Below are 21,017 nucleotides of genomic sequence, written 5' to 3'. Positions count from 1 at the left end.
CGGGGTCAGCAGTGTTTCTGAGTAATGTACATCATGAAATAAACAGCGGTGGGACAAATCCATAGTGTTTTATTGACTATAAATTTCTCACCTGGTAGTATTAAACAGTCCAAATATCACTGGATTCTTAGGATCTCTCGTAGGCAGTAAAAAAACATCCTCTGAAGAGTGAAAACCCATTGCATCATTTGTTTTTAACCTTCTACTCATGCAAAGAAAACATATTTACATAAAATAGTTCAGACTGGAGATTTTAAGATCCAATTTCCCATTCGACAGCTGTGATCGGGATAGAACAATGAATTGTTGCTCTCCTCTGGGTGACTGAAGCAGAATGACAGAGAAGGACCCAACAGTGCTCCTCTACAGAAGAGAGAGGAGTCTCTGTCCTGCAACAATTCTGCCCTAGGAGGTGACAGGATCAAAATGAATAGATAGAAATGTGCCTTTGGTACAGAGTGCAAATACCATAGGAAAACATATTTTTCGCCTATGCCTAAAAGAGGGGTGGTTATAGAGAAGCATGCACTAAGAGAGGTTCTGGTTATAGAGAAGCATGCACTAAGAGAGGGCTGGTTATAGAGAAGCAAGCACACAGAAGAGTGGACCAAAGATCCTCCAGTAACTGTTACCTAGTTCATCAAAGTATGTGTCAATTCCATTCATTCCTGGTACCGAGCAAACCAGCCGTGCTTTAAGGAATGTGCTCCACTTATTCACCAGGATTCTCTGTCCTCCCATGTCATTCTGTGAAAAACAAAACAGGCACATGAGGACTTCAAGGACATTTACCAACCAAGGTTTAATATGGCAAAATAAGCAGATGCTGTGGCCCTTCTTATTTACATAGGAAAACTGAGCCAGATTCTCAGAAAGCAAATCATGCCTTCTCACTTCTCCCTTGCATTGCCTTGTTAGTGCAATACTTTTTAAATCAAAGGTCGTTTTAATTTTAAGTTCATGTACATGTCTGAGCACTTTGTTTGAAAGTGCTCCAGCCCAGAGAGGTCATCTGATCCTCAGGGTTGGAGTCACACAGGTGGTGATGCACTGTTTGGGGTGGGTGCTGGGAGGTAAACTGAGCTCCTCTCAAAGGCAGCAAGTACTCTTAACTGCTACACTACAACTGCAGCCCCTCAGTGTAGTACTTTCATTCAAGTACTCTCAATAGGTTGTCTAACTATCATACGTATTAATATGGTTGTCTTTTCTACATGAAATACTGGCTTTATGATATAGTAACCCTGTCTCAAAAATTTGGATGGACCATTCCTTTTACTTCCCTTGGGAAAGAAAGCTTATGAGGCAAGTCAAGGTGACTGATATTTGTAATTCCTACACTTAGGAGATCAAGATTGTTCTCAGCTGCATCTGTTTGTATTTATACATGATGCATATGTTATTTTTATTAAATATCTTACTAAGTGCCAAAGCAACTGTACTTCTTCAAGGTTTGCTTTGTTTTACAGTTTACTCTGGAGCGAAGAAACTGATGGTTTGTACCCAGGTATATACACCCCCAAAAGATTGGGATCCTAATAACAAAATGGTTAAATTGAATTTAAAAATACAGTGGAACTGGACCAACATGCTGAGGCAGGAGGTCAAGGGACCTACAACAAAACCAGAGGATCTGAATTCAGTCCCTGGAACCCAAACAGGGTCAGGTGAGAACAGATCTTAGCATCTATGGCCGTGCTACAACATGCATGAGCAGTCATATACACAGAGACATATATGAACACAAGCAAACTAGCAAATACATAGAGTATTTTTAAAAATAGAAACAGATTTTATTTGGGATGAAATGCTAATTTTAGACTACTGTTTAGCACGGCTTTGAAAATAAGAAAACACATCAACGTTCAGCCACTTTTACAGTGAAACTTTCATTAGTAGTAAAGCTATTGTGGATATAGCACAGGAAGCTTGGTTTGGTAAATACCAAGTTAGGAAAGTCTAGAGACTATTACAAGATATCATATACTTCTAGTAGAAGCCTACGAGAGAACACAGAGTCGCGTGGATAAGGAAGGGCTGTGGACCGTGGGTGGGTTGAGGGTAGGGAGACCAATATGATCAAAGCGTGTCGTATAAAACTCCCTAAAGAAACCGATGAAATGGTAACAGTGTAAAGCAATGTAACAAATGCCTGGCTATACAGTGGGAGGTGAGAGAGGGAAACTGAGGTAGTAAAGCATAATGCCACGGACACGCCAGCCTCACCACGCACAGCCGCCCCACTCGGGTGTAGATTGTGTGGGCGTTATTCTCCACTTCCAACGCCTTCTCAGTAAAGAAGAAGTACATTTTGTTGTCATCTCGGTCTTCGTTATCAGGAATCATATATGAACCTACAAATTTTGGTTCTACAGAAAAAAACAGAAATTAAAAAAGTAAAAAATTATTTATCAACTGATTGTCAAAATTTAATCCACTTGTGAGAAAATACATTCTTAAAAGTTATAGATGGCCGGGCAGTGGTGGCGCACGCCTTTAATCCCAGTATTTGGGAGGCAAAGGCAGGTGGATTTCTGAGTTCGAGGCCAGCCTGGTCTACCGAGTGAGTTCCAGGACAGCCAAGGCTATACAGAGAAACCCTGTCTCGAAAAACCAAAACCAAAACCAAAACCAAAACCAAAACCAAAACCAAAACCAAAACCAACAAACAAACAAAAAAGTTTTAGATGATTATTGAAACCTAGATCATTATTCTTGTTTTATGTGCAAATCAATATATATTTTAAAATGCAATTTAAATAGAAAACATAAGAGTCATGGTTTCAGAAAACATTATAGTGTACATTACAAATGAAATATATTTAGTGAAGAAAAGCAGGAAGCATTATGAAAACAATCTATGAATTTCTTCTCAATCTATAGATTAATATACATAAAAGCTCCATATTAAAATTTAAAAGTATCTTATTATTTATTTTTCATTTATATATAAACCTATCAATAAACCTCATGGAAGATCTTAAACTGAGAAATTTTATCTTTTGCCTTTATAGTCTATAGAACTTGAGTAGGTGGCTTTGATTGATAAGATACCGAGAATTTAAATGATAATATATATGCATGCTGAAACTCACTCATGGACTTCTGGAAATTATGAATATGCCCAATACAACCTGTCATCTTCACTCCTAGATATGCCAGTATAGGACAAATATAAAACTCACATATATGAACATATATGTAATATTTATGTTTATATGTTTATAGATGTATTGTAAAAGTTTATATGTAAAATTATATATATGTATGTATGTGTGCCTGTGTGCATGCATGTGTGTGCGTGCATGTATGAGTATGTGTGTGTGTGTATGTGCATGTGTGTGTGCATGTGCATGTGTGTGTGATGTTCTCAGAGTTGTATTTATCTCTAGAATGCAGCAGGATTAAAGCAAGCCAGGAGCGCCTTCACTACAGTAGCAATACCAGTTAATGAGGCAGGCAGAAGCCATTAATTGAGTCTCTACTTTCATATATTCATCTTCATTTCATTTAATTCTTGATATCTAAGACTTGTTATAAATAAACTTACTGAATAATTAGGATATTTTATACATGAAGTGATGAACACGTGTATTTTGGACAGAAGACTATGATAGTTAGAAAGGCTCTTTTGAGTTTATATTTTTATTATCAAAATGGTAGACTCAGTCCTGGATGGTAGACGTGTCTGATTCCTCACTTCTACCTTTCAGAAGCCTCTCATCGTCATGCTCAGTGCGAATGTGGCCGAGCTTCCCCATGCTGCGGAAGATGGCAGAGTCTCTGCCCCAGTAGTCACTGTAGAGGCCAGCAAACAGTTCATTACCTGCAGAGGCGACACAGAGGAAAACAAGTCAATGCCTGTCCCCTCAGCTGAGGGTCAGGTAGAAGCCACTGCTATGTCAAACATACCAGTTTAACACACGTTCAACTTGAGGCCATCAGCACTATCGCTTAAGGCATGGATGAGACGCCACAAAGCTGTGGGGCAAGCCTCACTTGCCTCTTAGCTGTGAATTCCAGGCACCATTTTCTTTCTGAATCGGGAAAAGCAGCAGCACTTGGTGTTGTTAGGAGAAAAGCACTGGGGGACACTGGTGAGTGCTGAGACCTATTTGGTGACATTGCCTGGGCCCATATCATCTTAGCAAGCTTCTTTCAACCTCGATACCAACTGTTCTATTGTTATTGCTGTATCGGGGATTAAATGTGGTTCAGTTAATGTGAGTGCTTGTTATATCAAACCTGATGACTTTAATACGATTTTACCACAGTAATACAAAGTTTGTTGAAGTTGTATCTGCAGTCATCCAATATGTGAGTTTACAGCGGAGTCAGAGGAGACTGGTAAAAAGAGCTCAAGAGTTCTTAGTCAGCAGTATGACTGACTGATCTTAGCTGCAGCACGAGGAGAAGCCGCAGATTTAAAACAAGGTCCTGGGATTTTTTTTTTAAATATATGTAGGATCTTGAGAAATCACTATGTGCTTTTAGAGAAAGCAATAAAGATATTAACGATAGCTTAGGAGGAGAGAACAACATTCTTTTCTAAAATAGGAAACATGAGGGCATGACTGGACCTTAGAAATGTTATCACCTATGAGGCATGAGAACTTTGAATGTTCTTCCTTCTCATTACCACGGACTGTAATCCTTGTGCATCAGTGAGCCCAGGAGGCCTGTTCTGGGCAAGCCTAGTCTCGCTGTCCTGATCTGTCCCAGATGAATGTCTCTGGCAAAGAAGTAAACAGTCACAGCCTATCTCTGGAAATAGGAACTTCGTTTAGCATAGTTAAATTACTCCCTCGCTGTGTGCCCAGAACTGTAGCTGGCACTGAAAATAAATACAGAAAAAGATGATGCTTAAAAAAATACCTTATTGGATGTTTTCTATGTTTATATATTATATACACTTTTATACTTGGATACATACTTTTGCATGTGTGCTGGCATCCACTAGGCTGCAAATGTGTTTGCCAGTGTGTAGAAATCAGAGGTCAAATTTGGGTGGTACTCTTTGTGTATCTTATTTCTTCTTTTCATTCTTTCCTATTCTTTTTCATCATCATCATCATCATTGTCATCATCATCATCATTTTCATCCCTATCTGAAACAAGGTCTCTCACTGGGTCTTGGGCTCACTGGCTCAGCAAAAAGAATGACTGGTGAGAACTATTGGTCTTTCTGCCTGTGCTTCCTAGGCATATTAATTAAAAGAACATGCCAGGCTGGGCTGTTTAGATACTGAGGCTCAAACACAGGTTCTCACACCCTTACTGAAGCACGTTACTGATTCAGCCTCTCCTTGGCCCCCAGTGATGCTCTTCAGATACTCAAAATGTGTTCCTAAGTGGATACTTCTGATTAAAAGAACCTCAAAGTTTAAGAAAGCTCACAACAATCATATTTCTTATTTAATATATTATTTTTGCTATAAGTTTTGAAACTAAGTCCATCCAGAGACTGCTCCACCTTGGGGATCCATCGCGTATACAGTTAGTAAACCAGGACACTATTGCAGATGCCAAGAAGTACTTGCTGACAGGAGCCTGATATAGCTGTCTCCTGAGAGGCTCTGCCAGAGCCTGACAAATACAGAGGTAGATGCTCGCACCCAACCATTGGACTGAACACGGGGTCCCCAATGGAGGAGTTAGAGAAAGGACTGAAGGAGTTGAAGGGGTTTGCAACCCCATAGGAAGAACAACAATATCAGCAAAGCAAACCCTCTAAAGCTCCCAGGAACTAAACCACCAACCAAAGAGTACACATGGAAGGACCCATGGCTCGAGCTGCACATGTAGCAGAGGATGGCCTTATCTGGCATCAATGGGAGGAGAAGCCCTTGGTCCAGTGAAGGCTCGGTGCCCTGTGTAGGGGAATGCCAGGGTGGGGAGTGAGGAGTGAGTGGGTGAGTGGGTAGATGGGTGGGTAGATGGGTAGATGGGTAGGTGGGTGGGTAGGTGGGGGAATACCCTCATAGAAGCAGGGGGAGAGAATGAGATAGGGGATGAAGAGGGGACTGGGAAAAGTTTGAAATGTAAATAAAGAAAATATCCAATGAAAAATTTAACCAGGGGCTGGAGAGATGGTGCAGCAGTTAAGAGCACTAACAGCTCTTCCAATAGTCCTGAGTTCAATTTCTAAAAATGACAAGGTGGCTCAGAACTATCTGTCATGGGATTCAATGCCCTCTCCTGGTGTGTCTGAAGAAAGCAACAGTGTACTCACATACATAAAGTAAATGAATCTTAAAAAAAAATTAACCAAATATATTAACTCAATTGTGAAAACTGAAGATAATTGTAGCTCTTATATTAAAATTAATTGTACTGCCTACATACTTAATATATTAGATTTGTCTCAGAGTTTGTGTTGTTGTTTTTTTGTCTAACATAAAATAACTAAAACTTTTTTAAAAGTTTTAAATTATGACATGCATTCATATGGTAGAAAGTCTGAAAAGTAGCCAACTTATAAAGATGTTTATTTTCAACATGAGCCAACTATTGATTTAAAAAAAATGTTTTGTTATACCAGTGAGAAATAGGTTAAGGAGTGATAAATCAAACTTGAAGTTTTAAAAGAAGTATTTATTAGTATTACTGCAATAAACTAATTTTTATTATATTTTGAAAACAGCAAATATAAATGAGACACTTTTCTGTCCACAAAGCACACAATGGGTGTTTAAAACTATATATGAAAAAACTGTGTATGGTAAAAGTAAGTGTAATCTTCTCACAAAAGAATCCACTCTTTTGTTTAGTTTCATTATTTATTTTCAGTTTCCTATTTGCACTCTACAACAAAATGATGCTTATTTAATGTTATTTATTTAAAGATTCAGTTTTCAACTAGGCAAACATAATTTTCAAATGCTACCTTGAAGTAGATTAAATAGAAACATCCTTTATAGACTCTTACTTGAGTATTTGCCCCTTTTTAAGTCAAGATGTCACTATTCTGTAACCAGGACTTCGGGATAGCTAAGGTAATATCCTCTCAGCTACATGCAGGGAAATGATGACAGTCCACAAAGGTGGGTCAAGTAGTGGAGGGAGTAAAAGCAGTTCCCAAATCCAGTAGAGAGCTTTCTCATTAGCAGCCTGCTCTTTATGCTGGACATATATTCAATATCTTGTCAAATTCACTTTTAATATGAGAGCTACTGTCTTTTCCAAAAATGTTACAGCAATGTTTTGCTTTATTTTGGGAGGACAACTGCTACTTTAGTGGCATGCACTAACTATATATACGAATATTATATATCATATAATATTATATATACTATGTAATATAGTATATGTTATATTGTATATTTGTATATGTTGTTATATATAATATATAATGCATTATATAATTAATATACTTATATATACTTATTATAATTACATATATTAGGTACAATTACATGTGTATAGTTATTTACATATATATGTATATATACATGACATTTCTACAAACCTCTCCCACTTTTAACTTATTCTATACTTTCTCTACATCATCTCTCAAATGTATGCTATTTTCTTTTGTAACTATTGTTTTTGTATATATAATACATATATAATATATATGTATGTCCATTTTCATATGTATGTGCTTTTATGTGTCTGTCTTCTACTGATCACATTTATTGTGGATCATGTGATCAGAAATATAGATAGGGCTGACATCTTGAGCACAGGAAATCAGAAGACCTTGATGGGTTCTCTCTCCCTTAGCAGCCATCAACTGCTTATAGCTGACCCTATAAACTACAGTAATGATCTGTCCAACAAGATATGCCCAACAACGGAATACTGACACTAATATTTTAGGGATAGCTAATAGCTGTCTCCTTACACTTGAGACCTGCTCAGTTGGAGGCAACTCATGCCTATAACTGTAAACCTAGGCAAGAAGCCATGAATAGACAAGTTACAGACCTTAGAGAAAAAAATATTATTACCATTTTGATAAATTGACCTAATAGCCAACTCTTTCTAAATATTTATCTTAATTGTCACAGATCATAGCAGCTCTGATTATCTGGTTATCAAAGAAATGTCTTTCTGCCATAAACAGAGGTTCTTACAGAAATTTATAACTGATGAAAAGAAAGACTTAGTGACTCTGAAGTACGAATCCCAACACGCGACATCTACAAAGGATCAGGGAATACTGCAGAAAAGGATGCAGAAAGATCATCAAAGCTAGAGAACACTGAGAACACCTGGGAAATAAACTCTTCTGGGCATGACAGTCATACTGTACATCTCTGAACTCTCAACAGCTTGGAAGCTTGGATGAAAGCTTCCAAGCACACACCAGTAACCATTCCAGCCTGAATCAAGGCTGGGCTCACAGGACCTCACTTGAGGGTATAATTTTCATAAAGCAATCAATAAATGGAAAAACAAATGAGCAGAATGTTCACAATCAGCAAATCAGGGTGAAAAATGGCTAGCGATCAGTTTGTTCTTCGTGCCCTTGGAGCTATAGTCAGCTTTCTCAAGAAAGCACGTTATAATAAGGAGAGAGGTCTGCTATGTTCGTGTCAAGTATCAACATATGCAAAGTAGGAGGTGTGATGATAATGAAATAAGATAAAAAGTAATAGAATCTACATTAAAATATAGATAGATTTCTATGAAGACTGGGTTTTTAAAACATTATGATTCTTTTCCTTTCCTTCAGTTTCAAAGTTCTGCTTCTCTTGATCAAGGCCGAACTACGACCATGTGAGCCAGTAGATGGCAGCCCTACAATAGCAAATACCGTCTTTTCTTGGCTGGTTGTGTGCTCCAAGATGATATATTTTCATTTTTACCCAATTTCTCTTTTTGTAGTTAGATGAAAGAAAATACTTCATGAAAAATTCAAATCACTAAATATAAACTTTTAAATTTAAACTTCAAAGGAGCTAGCCAGGTGCTAAACACCGTAAGCTATGGAAACAACCAAATGTGTTTTGGTTGGCATGTTAGCTGATCCTCAAAAGGAAGCGTTTCTGCTTTCATGTTTTTTTATCATTGTGAAAAAAGCAACAAAATTAAGCTATAATACATAGGTCCTTTGTTTGGCAAACCATTGCCTGCACCCCTGCCCTCCTCCCCCCTCCCTCAAAAATGAAAAGAAGATAATACATTAACAAGAAATACAAATAAATTAGAATTAGGCTTTAGGTATGATTAATAAAAAATTAATTAAATGAGAGAAACTATTCTATATTATATTAAAGAAAAATAAATACTTAAAAAAAGTAAATATTTTTAAAAATACTTCTTAAAATTATAAATATTTGGTGTCATTAAAATGCTGAGTCAACATTTTGTAATTCCTGGAATCAAACAACAAATGACATCTAGATTAACGTTATTTTCATTATTTAAAATGGTACGAGTTTACATCCTAGGCTCTAAATTTCTATGCTCTCCAATGTATTGTCTTAGACAAAGTTTTAACTTATATCCTATCTATTTTGATGTTTTTGAATAAAGACAAGTCGATATTTATGCCAAATGGCATTTTTGATTGTTATAGAACTATATTGGAATGATAAGTGATGCTGTATTAATTTTAGGCAGCTAACTAGTTATACATGCGCATAAGACACATGTTTTCAGGGCATTTTGACTGGGGGATATAACTTATCATACTCAATACTAATCTCTACACATAGAGATTAGTTATGATGGATATAACTCTGCACTGGAACCAAACTAAACTTCCAGCTCCAAATCTTCAATTTGTCCCTAAGAAAAGCGTTTATTGTCTTAAAATCCTGGTTACCTGTGGAAACCACGGGGTCTCACCTCTACTCCCTCGGGCTACCTTTTATATGGCTACTGCTCACTTCCTCCTCAGACCTTCCTTGATTGCTTCGTTCCACCATGAGCACCAGGCTTATGTCTAACATACCAGTCATCTGGCTGTGTTTCCATCGGGTCTTCGTGTACTTGAGATTGATTATACACTATTAATGTCTGGGGATGCTCAATAAACATTTATTGAATCAATGAGCACCTTAATGAATTAACAGCCACATGGATCTAAACCTCCCTTTAGGTATTAAAAATGCTAGGAAATATAATAGAAAGTTCTCAGGATAAGACTGGATTTATTTTTATCTGAATTTTTTTTAATTTCACTCATGAGTATAGTAATTAAATCATTTCCATCTCTACCCTCAAACTCCTGTGCCTCTCCTCAAACTCAATGATTATTTTTTTGAATGACTGCAGGAAAAAAAAATCAATTGATAGGAATCTATCAGGCATTATATGAATTATTAAATTCTTGCATTTTTATTTTAATCTTAATATTAAGAACAATTAAGAACATGAAACATGAATATTATAACAATAATAATTATTAATATTATGACATTAATTATAATTTCACAATTTAAAGTCATGAAGCCTGAAATTCCATGTTGTTCTAGCATTTGTCCACAGTAGTTGCAGCCTCAAAACTTTGTTGCTATTGTAAGTCACTGTAAAGGTAAAATATGCAATAAACACTTTTCTGCAAAATTTTATTCTTATAATGAGATTCTATTTGCAGTTTAGCCTAAAGTTCCCTTAGTGTTTTAAGAAACTCAGTGTGAATTTAGTTAGTAAACTGTATATCCTCTGAATTTTTATTCATGATGTAGTAATGCTATTTTAACTGTCTAGTATGAGCAATTCACAATAGTTATTTGCAACCTTCTTGTTTTATTTAACTCAAAGATTTCTCCTATTTATCTTATAAATGCATGCTCTAAGATTTATAATAATGTCAAATGCATTGGCTTTCTGAATAAGTGACCATCCATACTGAAAGAGCCCACAGAGAGAGAGTGTAAGTCATTAGGCAGTTAGCTGTTTGGGTATTTTGGTTTTCTGTCTTTCTATGGACTAGCCATAATCATCAATGTTAAGAAGGTAGTTTCTGGGGCCAAAATGTAAAAGAAAAGTGTGTTCCTTAGCTGACACTCACGTCTGAAGCTGTATTTGCTTGTTAAGCAACCAGTCCCATCAATCAATACAGTCATGGTCAATTAAATTCATGAGGGACATGACAGAGACATGAGCTTGGAGAGTAGGGATATTTTTAGGGAGACACTGAGTGTTTCTTTTCCTTTTCCTTGTATTTGAGGAAATAGTTACAATATAAGCGAAGTATTTAAATAGCTCTTCAGAGACACAGCCATGGCCAGAAGCTGCAGGAAGCGTGTAGACAGTGGGCATTTTGCCAATGTAAGAGAGCAGCAGCCTTGAATAAGATATTCTTGCAAAGTGGTAAGGGAGTAACTGGAAGTCTCTATCTATGCAGTTGGGGCGAACTCAAGAAAGAAATATTCATTCCTAACTGTTCTTGATATAAATATAGTTAATTCAGAGGAAATGATGACTTATTCTTAAAATCTTTGCCACTAAGAACTTCAAACAATGGCTTGTGCTTTCCTGATATGGGCTTCAATTATGTTCTGTTCAATTAACATTTATGTATAATGCATAGAACTGGTAATGGGGTATATTTCTAAATATAATTTTTTAATGAAACATCACAAAAACTCTAATGTTTATGGACTCTGTAGTTTTCTTTGCTGAAAAAAAAAACTTCACATTGGGACCATAAATATACAAAAGGAATCATTTTAAAATATTTTAAAACTTACAGTGTGTGTGTGCACCGACACACATGTGCACACTTGCACACATGTGTATAATAATGAAAATGTGTGTTTCACAGAACACATGGAAATCAGAGGATATCTGTTCTCCCGTGGAATCCGCAAATCAGACTCAAGCCTCCTTGTGTTGCAAGTACTTTTAAACTGCTAAACCATTTTGCTGGCTATTTACTGAAATCAAATATTAAATCTTTAATTTATATCCCTGAGAATGTCCTATTAAGAGGTAACAGAAGCAGAGCTGAGGAAAAGGTTTCGTGGGGTCGAGCAGTCCTAGGCAGGCATGAGTATAGAAGTTTAAATCCTGGACACCCATGCAAAAAGCTGGCACATCCTCACAGGTGCCTAGAGAACCAGAACTGTACAATTGGAGACAGGATGGTTCCCGGGGCTAGCCTGGACACCAGGCTAACTCCAGGTCAATGAGAAACCTTCTGTCAAAGGAAGGAATTGCAAACTGTTAAAGCACAACAACTAACATTCTCACTGTCTACTACACACATGAGAAGAGGCACAGGCACCTGTAAACACATATGCGCTTACAGCACACATACATACAAACACACACACTCACAGGTGCCCACAAACACACGTTACAACACACACACACACAATGTGACACAGCAAGGCGGTTTCTGTAACTAGCTCCTTTCATCTTAATAAGGTATAAGTATGTCAGCTGTGATAGGATTACAGTACACCAGAAATTCTAACAAAATTAATGGGAAAAATAATATGTAAACCAAAAGTATCCATATGATTGAAAGAGAAAGTGCAAGAGGTATATTGCCTTATCATAAAAGCTGAAAAAAAAGAAAATATGGGACACAAAGAAAACAGTTCATGGATTCTGACTTTGCTGACCACCAAATAATGTGCTTATTATTTCATTTTACTACGTAAGTTAGGTCCTGAGTTCCTTCAGGGTATTAGAGAGCCACAAGGAAGTAACAAAGCAATTGAGTTTAGTGCAAACCTTAGGATATCAATAACTTTTAAACTGTTAAAAACTTAACAATAATTAAAACAGCTTTTGATATAATATTTCTGAGTATCTTGGAGGAGGAAATTGGCTAAACACATAAAAAACATTGTGCATGAGGCATGAGCTTTTATGTATGCCACCAAAATGAGGTCTCAATGACATTTGAAGAACAAGCTATACTAATGTTTAACTTCAATTTGATTAGATTCTGATCATAGGGAACATGACTCCATATGATCATTGAATTTTTTTAACATAGAAGCTGTTATCAATTTATTTCCAAATTTAAGAAAAAGCATACATATTGAATTTTTTCACTTGCTTAGTAATAGTATTCAGTGTTACTGTAGAGAATCTTAAGTGAATTACTTAACTAAAATTAAAGTTAAGATATAAACAAGCATATTGGTATACACCTTTATTCCCAGAACTTGAGAGACAGACACACAAGTGGATGTGTGTGAGTTTAAGATCAGTGTAGACTACATATTGGGTTCCAGGCTGCCCAGGCTACATAGCGAGACTCTGGCTCAATATATAAACTTAAGATATACTATAAAATATTTGTTGTTTTTGAAGAATGCTTGGGTTGAGAAGTGGAAGCACAGAATAGAGGAGAGAATGTGAGGAGGAGTAAATAACATTATGTGCCATTTGAAGAAGTCATATAGAAACATATTACTAGAGAAGCTTTCATCCATGTATAGACCAGATTCACATCTGAATTCACAGTGGTTAGGAGAGTTTGCACAAGGCCTGTGTAAGCTCAAAGAGACAAAATGCCAACATGGAGAGGGGAGGTAGACAAGGCGTCGCATTCCTAGAGGAGGAGGTATGAGCCAGTTGAAGAGACTATCTTGGCAGCACAAACTGGACTTGATGGGGATGAAAAAAAAGGACACAAATTTGGTTGGTTAGGGAAGGAGTATGATCTGGAAGGAGTTGGGGGAAGGGTGAGCATGATCAAAACACACTGTGTGAAATATTTTTCGAAGAACTAATAGAAATGATACTGTTCATCTGTGAGGCCTTGTTGTCTTGTGAATATGGCTATCATTTTCTCATTATGTTAGTCTTCATGAGAACAGGCATTATCCATTGTGTGGCGTTCATCGAACAAAGACATAATGAATGACTAAAAGAAGGTTGGTCATCTTTTTGTTGGGCTCCTGTTGTACTCCACCAGAACAGAACAGGCGTGGCTATAAAATATCACGTCTTCTCAGTCCCTGTAGGCAACACCAACTCCATTTTTCCAACTTAATTTTTACTGCTTTTTCAACTAAGTAAATTATTTTTACTTCCTATCTTGTAACGAGCTGTGGTTCACATAGCTTATCAGGTTTCCAGACCGGAGAATACAGCTTTTCCACACAGAGTAAATGATCTCTCCAAAGCACTCTTGGAATGAGGGAGATTGAGATTGGACAAATGAGAATTTTATTTTTATTTCTTCTCATTGGAGGGATTGTTCTATAACTTGTGTTTAGCTTGGAGAGCTATTTTTTTTTTATTTGATTTCTCTTCTGGATAAATGAAACAGCCCTCAGATGGCAAGCAATTGACATTTCAGCTCAGAGTAATTCAATTTAGTAGTTCAATGAAATTCACTTGGCAATGTCCCTCCAGTAATACTCCCCCTTTTACATAGTCCAGCTTTAAATTCCAGATTCCATGAATAAACAAACTCCAGAGAGACTGTCTCTTGAGTAGCATAGATCACTATGAAAAGGACCGTGTTCACCACTTAAACAAAATATTTGAATGATTGGTCTTCATTTTCAAACGCTTGAGAATTTCACTGTATAGGAAGGCATGGTGTGTACTATCCAACCTCCAAGATCTTTATAATAAGAAAAATATTGCAAAATTTGTTTGCTGTTTGCCAAAGTGTCTCAGTCTATACTCCATGCAGACTTCAGTTTATCAAATGTAAGCATTTTACTCAGATCCTGCCAATTCCTGTGGAATGTCTAGCAATTATGGATGTGGTCCTCAACAAGAATGCCACTCCTAATGCTGTGATTACTACTGTCTGAGCTCTCTTAACAGCCCTTTTTTTATTTTTATGGTCTCTTCATACTCTAAATAAATGCACTGCATGTGCACATGCACACACACACGCGTGCACACACACCACGTTTTATGTAAAAATTTATGAAAGAGCTAAAATATTTTAAAGTAGACATTTTTAAAATTGTACATTTTTTAAAATACATATTTAGTCAAGTCTCAACTTACTATACAAAATTCTCGTTTTAGAATATTTTTAATTTTGATGTTAATGCCATAGCTTCTGACTAATAGAGCTACTATCAGATTTTATTTCCCTATAAAATTTTTCTTGTCTGTGTCTGAGAATAATGATCCAGATAGAAACATCCAGTGAGCAGAATACAAGGCGCATCAAAATCTTGAAGCACTCAAAGAAAACAGATTCCAGTATACAGTGTGAATCAAGTGGAGCATGTTTTACTTTTATATTTTTAATCTTAATTGTTATTGTTTGAGTGTTTTGTCTGTACGTGTGTCTGTGTAAATGTGGGTGCGGTGACTGTAGGGGTCAGAAGAGGACGTCAGATCCCCTGGGACTAGCATTAGAGTACGTTGTGAGACACCTGTGGGACGTGAACCACAGAGTTCTGCAAAGGAGAGCATTGCCCTTCAACAAGAAGCCATCTTTGCAGCCCTTCGGAGTATATTTTTAAACATCAGCAAGGAATTCCAAGTTTGATCAGTTTACTTAGTATATGATGTCTCTACAAATTATAGTTTCTTGTTTTCTTCAAAGAGAAATGAGAGTTAATGGTCATGAGAAATGAGCATATATATGATCAACTGAAAATATACATTGAAAATGTAATAATAGCATCTGGTTCGCAGGGACCCTCAGAGCCTCTCAATACTGAGAACTCTTAGGTCATTTGTTAGGTGTGAGGAATTGCTTCCATTGAGTTTATTTATAGGAATTCTCATGTCCTCATATTGCTGCAGTTCTGAAATACTTTGACAAGGGCATTGTTTTCAAATGTAAATAATACAGAAAAGCATACTTCACTGTGGCAAGAGAGGTCTTTGGGCAACTCATTTATTTATTCTGAATTAAACTGCAATATGTATCATATAGCATGTAGCATGATCTTACTGCATTCTTTCAATGTACATATTTAGTGTAGTTTGAGCTGATCAGACTATAGTTTATATTTTAGCATAAGAAGAATTTAGGTAAGTGGGGAACACACACATACACACACACACAGAGAGAGAGAGAGAGAGAGAGAGAGAGAGGGAGGGAGAGAGAGAATAAATGTATAATAAAAATTTAAATAAATAACTTTAAATTGAGTTTTTGCTGACTACTATGGATAACAAAAAAATGTAAAATAAGCATATAACAGCCACACACACGTAAAATTCTCTAAATTATTTAATACAGTGGAATAGAAAATTGACATATTTTTAAATAGTTGATTTTTTTGGCTATGTTTTTATAAAGCCATTATAAACTTATATTCTCTGAATGCTAAATGCCACCATAAAAATCACTCTGTTTCAAGTATTTGTAGACGTCTGAGTTTTCATCATAAGACACAAGTACTTTATGGCATCTGCAGTTATTTTAGAATCAGATTACCAAAGATAGCATGTCTTGAAATTCAGCATCATTTCTCCAGATACCAGCTGATAGATTCGACAAGGCAAAGTGTATAAAGAAATGCCAAAGAATGTATTGAAGTTTAAAATACATTTTAAATCACCATGGCTGACACCTCATGTCTGTGTCAAAGATAATTACCAACTAGCATGGACACAAAGGAGGAGTTGGGGTCAAAAGGACATCTGCCCCTTCCTCTCTCAGATCTGTGTGACTCCAGGTGAAACAGGGGGTCCTGGAAAGAAAACAGAAAGACATTGTGAAGGTGCCAATTGTGATAAGAGTTTAATTGCTCACATAAAACATAGTAAGGTTAGGTCACTAACAGCTTACATAGTCTCATCAAGACCCTGATAACAGGAAGATATGTAGTTACACACTGTGTTTTGTAAATAAGCAAACACTTGGCAGAGCCTCATGCACACTCACTATTGTCAGAGGGGAAGAGAGAAATTAGCAGGTTTTCTCAGTCAGTGAGATAATGTTAGCTACACTGAGATAAGCCAGTTAAATAGTCCAGAGAAGAAACAAGATGAAGAAGGTACTGAAAGAGATTCAGTGATAAAAGGAGAATCGAGATTTTTATCCCTAATGTGGCTTGTTAATTTTTAGAATAATTTGGAAAAGAGTAAGAATAAAATTTACTACCAATAGTTTGGAATATTTAGTTTAATAATTTTCATCATATGTTATTTTTAAATATTCAATACTGATAGTTTAGAATGATTAGCTCATAACTTATTCATTTCAATGTACATTTATGTTAATGTCATATTTTATTCAGTATTTCATTTTTAATTTCTAATATGTCTTTACATTAATTGATAATTAAATAAGATATTTCCACAAGAATATTATTATACAATTGGCTTCTATTTTATGAATGTATTTACAGAAAATTTTCCTGACTGTTACTAGATTTCACAATTCTTTCTATCTATCTATCTATCTATCTATCTATCTATCTATCTATCTATCTATCTCAGCAAGTCTGCCATGAGTGGTTTGGGTACAAGAAAGGCATATAGGAAAGTAGCAATAAGACCAACTGTGGAAACTTTTGTAGAAAAAAATAATTTTCCACAGAACATTCTGTGAGTAAGGACTGCACAGTCTTTCGTGAGCAGTGGACCCGAACCCACGGCCGCTGACCACAGCTGGATACGCTTCTCTTAAGCTTCACCTTGAGTCACCATCTCCCCACTACCTCCTGTGCTCTGTTCTATATATTGCCTTTTCTTTCTGTGTGCTCATCTAAAATCACTATCCTGACTTTTCAATTTCAAAACCCTTCCATAAATGCTGAGCTAATTTGACCTCTATGACCAACTGGTCTTGTCTTTGAATCTGAAACACTGTAGCACAGCCCAGAGGTGTGGCCCTATGGGGTACAGCAGGAATGTGTTCTTGTTCCACTGTTGTCCACAACTTAGAAGACAGTATAGATGGCAGTAAATTTGGAGAATCTTCTTTAAGTGTTCATGGAAAATGATTTTCAAAGGCAAGAGAAAAAATCGGCCAACTGAGAAGGAATTGTAGATCTTACAATCTAATTTTGGTGTTGAGAGTTCCATATAAATTTGCAGAGCAAACCCAGAACACTCCATGCAAGTTAACAACTGTGTGAGTTTTGCCTGCCCCTCCAAGTCTGATCACTTTGTGAAGTATTTGAGAAAACAAACAGCAAAAAGCATATACATTTTAAAGTTATAGACAGCTCATAAAGAAAATAGCGAGATGTTTGCTAATGTCAAAAATCTTGTATAGGTTAAACCTCTGTAATACTTACCTTCTCATCTCAAGCTGCTAATGAGGTTATTGTCTCTAACAGATACCACTAGACACTAGTACAAACACTGAAGGTGTTGGAAAGTGTAAAAAGAACAGTTGATGTGTTTGAGGAAGGATCACACAGTGAGTTTTAAATTTCACACAAGAGAAAGAAATAGGAAGTGCAAAAAAAAATAGTCATCAAAAAATCCTAGATTTGTAATGAAGTTAAAATTTCTTTAAAATTTTCTGAGTTTTTCCATCACATAGGCTCCTGAGACTTACACTGAATTTTGGATTTCAGCACATGTCTGATCAACCAAGAAACCCATAGCCCTGTCATTTTGAAAACAATTTGGTTAATGGATGATCATGTTGGAATGTTCATCCTGTGTGAGGTACATCAATGAAACATCTACCCCGTCAGAGGCTGTGAGGGGACGTACACTCGTTAAATCAAATTCCACAGCAAGAAGACATGAATACTAACACTGAATCCTAATGTAGTCTTAGACATCAAGACCTCGTGCCAGACAACATTCAGGACCATGACTAAAATCGCTTCACCCCTTTTTCATGCAGATTTCATATTTATTTGGTCAGTGGCAAAACCTAGGTCAACAATGCTCATGTTAACATTATAAATAAATTAAACTTTTTTATTTGTTTTCACCTCCCTAATAAAAGTCAGTATTCTCCTAATCCTAAAAGTCTATACAATTTATCGTTTCAGTTTTAAAAACAAATAGGTTTGCAACTTCTCTAATGAATATGTCATTGTTTGGTCCACTAATGAACATGCCATTGTTTGTTTTGGGTTTGTTTGTTTGTTTGTTTGTTTCCATGCTATTGCTCAGAATGTGGGAAACCGTCTTGCATAACTTAAATAGAGGTGCTCCAAATATTCTTTAGGTTAATTATATTATGTTTTCAAAATAATATTATAGTATGTCTTTAAAATAATATTCTTTCTGCTTTTACCTTTATTCTTGAGCTACTGAATCAAGTAAAGTCATAACAATACACTCACGTTTTTGTCACAAGGGTTATTATAATATGCTTATTAAACACTTGATAGTAAAAGCAAGGTAAGCACTCAGTTTAATGTGATGACCGAGTTGTGAATTAAGCCTCTGACCATAGGCATCATTGTCTGAAGTCATTATTTCATCTCCTTTTCAGGTATCAGCTTCATCACCACCTCTCAGCTGCCTATAAAATGTATAAGTGGCTGTCAGACATTTTGCCTAAGTAAGTTACCTGTACTTGGCTTTCTGACAGTTTAGAGCAGTTAAAAGTTAAAGCAGGAATAAATCAGAAATAAAATTGTCACATACAAAGTCAATGATGCTTTATGACATAAAACAATTTTTGAGTGTGGTTAAGGCTGAATAGCCCTAAAAAGAATTTGCCTCTTTAATGGACACACTGAAAACAACCTAATTTAAAACCCATCAGTCTGCTGATAGCAAATATGAAGTTCCTAATAAATAAACCAGGAAAGAGATCATTTAAGAAGGTGCATCCCTTTGGCTCTACTATTAATAGAAATGTCACAATTTTGTTCCAATTTTATATCTTCTCTGAGACTTTTCATTATGTCTTCTGAAATAACACAGTTGCACTCAATTTGTAGTAAGTGTCTCAATTTCTTTTCTATAACTAAGTCACAGATACTGTAACAGTCAGAAAAATGGCGACACAGAATTCTTGTCACACTTAATTCCTAGACCAATACAACTAAAGACATTTTGCAGATGGCGCAACTTAAGGATTTCGAGATGTGGAGACTACCTGATGTTCTAAATGGATATCATGGAATAACATAAGCCCTGACAAAGGAGATTTGATGATTAAAAACAGGATTATCCAATTAAATTTATGATAGGGAAAGTGAGGGCCACCAGTGCTTGCTCTGAAGATGGATAAATGGGGTAGTAACAGTTCACAGTTGATCTCTCGAAGCTGCTGATGACGATGAAGTCAGTTCCCCAATAGTCCACTTGACATCTCAATTCTTACCTAGTAAGATACATTTAGATTTTTCACTTAAAGAATCATGAGCTAGCCTTTCGGCCGCGGCAGCCATCTTCCGGTTAACTCACCAAAATGACGAACATAAAGGGAAAGAGGAGAGGCACTCGGTATATGTTCTCTAGGCATTTTAGGAAACATGGAGTTGTTCCTTTGGCCACATGCATGCGAATCTACAAGAAGGGTGATATTGTAGACATCAACGGAATGGGTACTATTCAAAAAGGAATGTCCCATAAGTGCTACCACGGCAAAACCAAGTCTACAATGTCACCCAGCATGCCGTGGGCATCGTTGTAAACAAGCAAGTTAAGGGTAAGACTCTGGCCAAGAAGATCCATGTGTGGACTGAGAACATCCAGCACTCAAAGAGCAGAGACAGCTTCCGGAAGCGGGGGAAGGAGAACCATCAGAAGAAAAAGGAAGCCGAAGAGAAGGGCACCTGGGTTCAGCTGACGCGCCAGCCTGCGCCACCCAGAGAAGCACACTTTGTGAGGACTAACGGGAAAGAGCCTGAGCTGCTGGAGCCCATTCCATACGAATTCATGGCCTAGTGTAGAAAAGAGAAATAAAGGACCCGACTGCAGAGTTTAAAAAAAAAAAAAAAAAAAAAAAGAATCATGAGCTAGACAATATGGTGATTTCTGCCACGAAACCCATGACTGTTTGTTACAATAGGATAGAAAAAGTTGTGCAGCTCCCAAGAGGACAGCAGCGCTTGCCTGTCTATTTTCCTTCTGTCTATTCATTAGTTCATATCTTTTTTCCAGATTCTCCTATCTGTATGTCTAGCTTCCGTGGTATTAAATCTAATATCCTAACGACAATGGAGGATATCATGAATGATTCATGACACTCAAGACTGTGGGAGAGTGGACTGTGCCAGGAAACTTGGTAAGGCTGAGTGGGT

General features: G+C 36.6%; 1 protein-coding gene and 1 pseudogene across 1 annotated transcript in view; one reads left to right on the top strand and one right to left on the bottom strand.

Annotated features, from left to right (window-relative positions):
- Sema3e (semaphorin 3E) overlaps nt 1-20,162 on the bottom strand; it is a 43,517-nt gene extending 23,355 nt beyond the window's left edge. Inside the window, exons 1-7 of the mRNA XM_076913179.1 lie at nt 20,096-20,162; nt 19,334-19,347; nt 16,445-16,538; nt 3,707-3,826; nt 2,227-2,369; nt 633-747; nt 92-161 (exon numbers count right to left, since the gene is read on the bottom strand). Of these exons, the coding sequence (XP_076769294.1) occupies nt 92-161; nt 633-747; nt 2,227-2,369; nt 3,707-3,826; nt 16,445-16,538; nt 19,334-19,347; nt 20,096-20,162 (623 nt within the window). The remainder of the gene's footprint in view (nt 1-91; nt 162-632; nt 748-2,226; nt 2,370-3,706; nt 3,827-16,444; nt 16,539-19,333; nt 19,348-20,095) is intronic.
- A 20-nt stretch (nt 20,163-20,182) lies between these two features.
- LOC117721020 (large ribosomal subunit protein eL21 pseudogene) lies at nt 20,183-20,661 on the top strand (annotated as a pseudogene).
- The last annotated feature ends 356 nt before the right edge of the window (nt 20,662-21,017 follow it).

The sequence above is a fragment of the Arvicanthis niloticus genome, chromosome 15, assembly GCF_011762505.2.
Source record: "Arvicanthis niloticus isolate mArvNil1 chromosome 15, mArvNil1.pat.X, whole genome shotgun sequence".
Taxonomy (NCBI): domain Eukaryota; kingdom Metazoa; phylum Chordata; class Mammalia; order Rodentia; family Muridae; genus Arvicanthis; species Arvicanthis niloticus.
The sequence above is the reverse complement of the archived record's forward strand: the minus strand, read 5'-3'. Positions and strand labels throughout refer to the sequence as shown.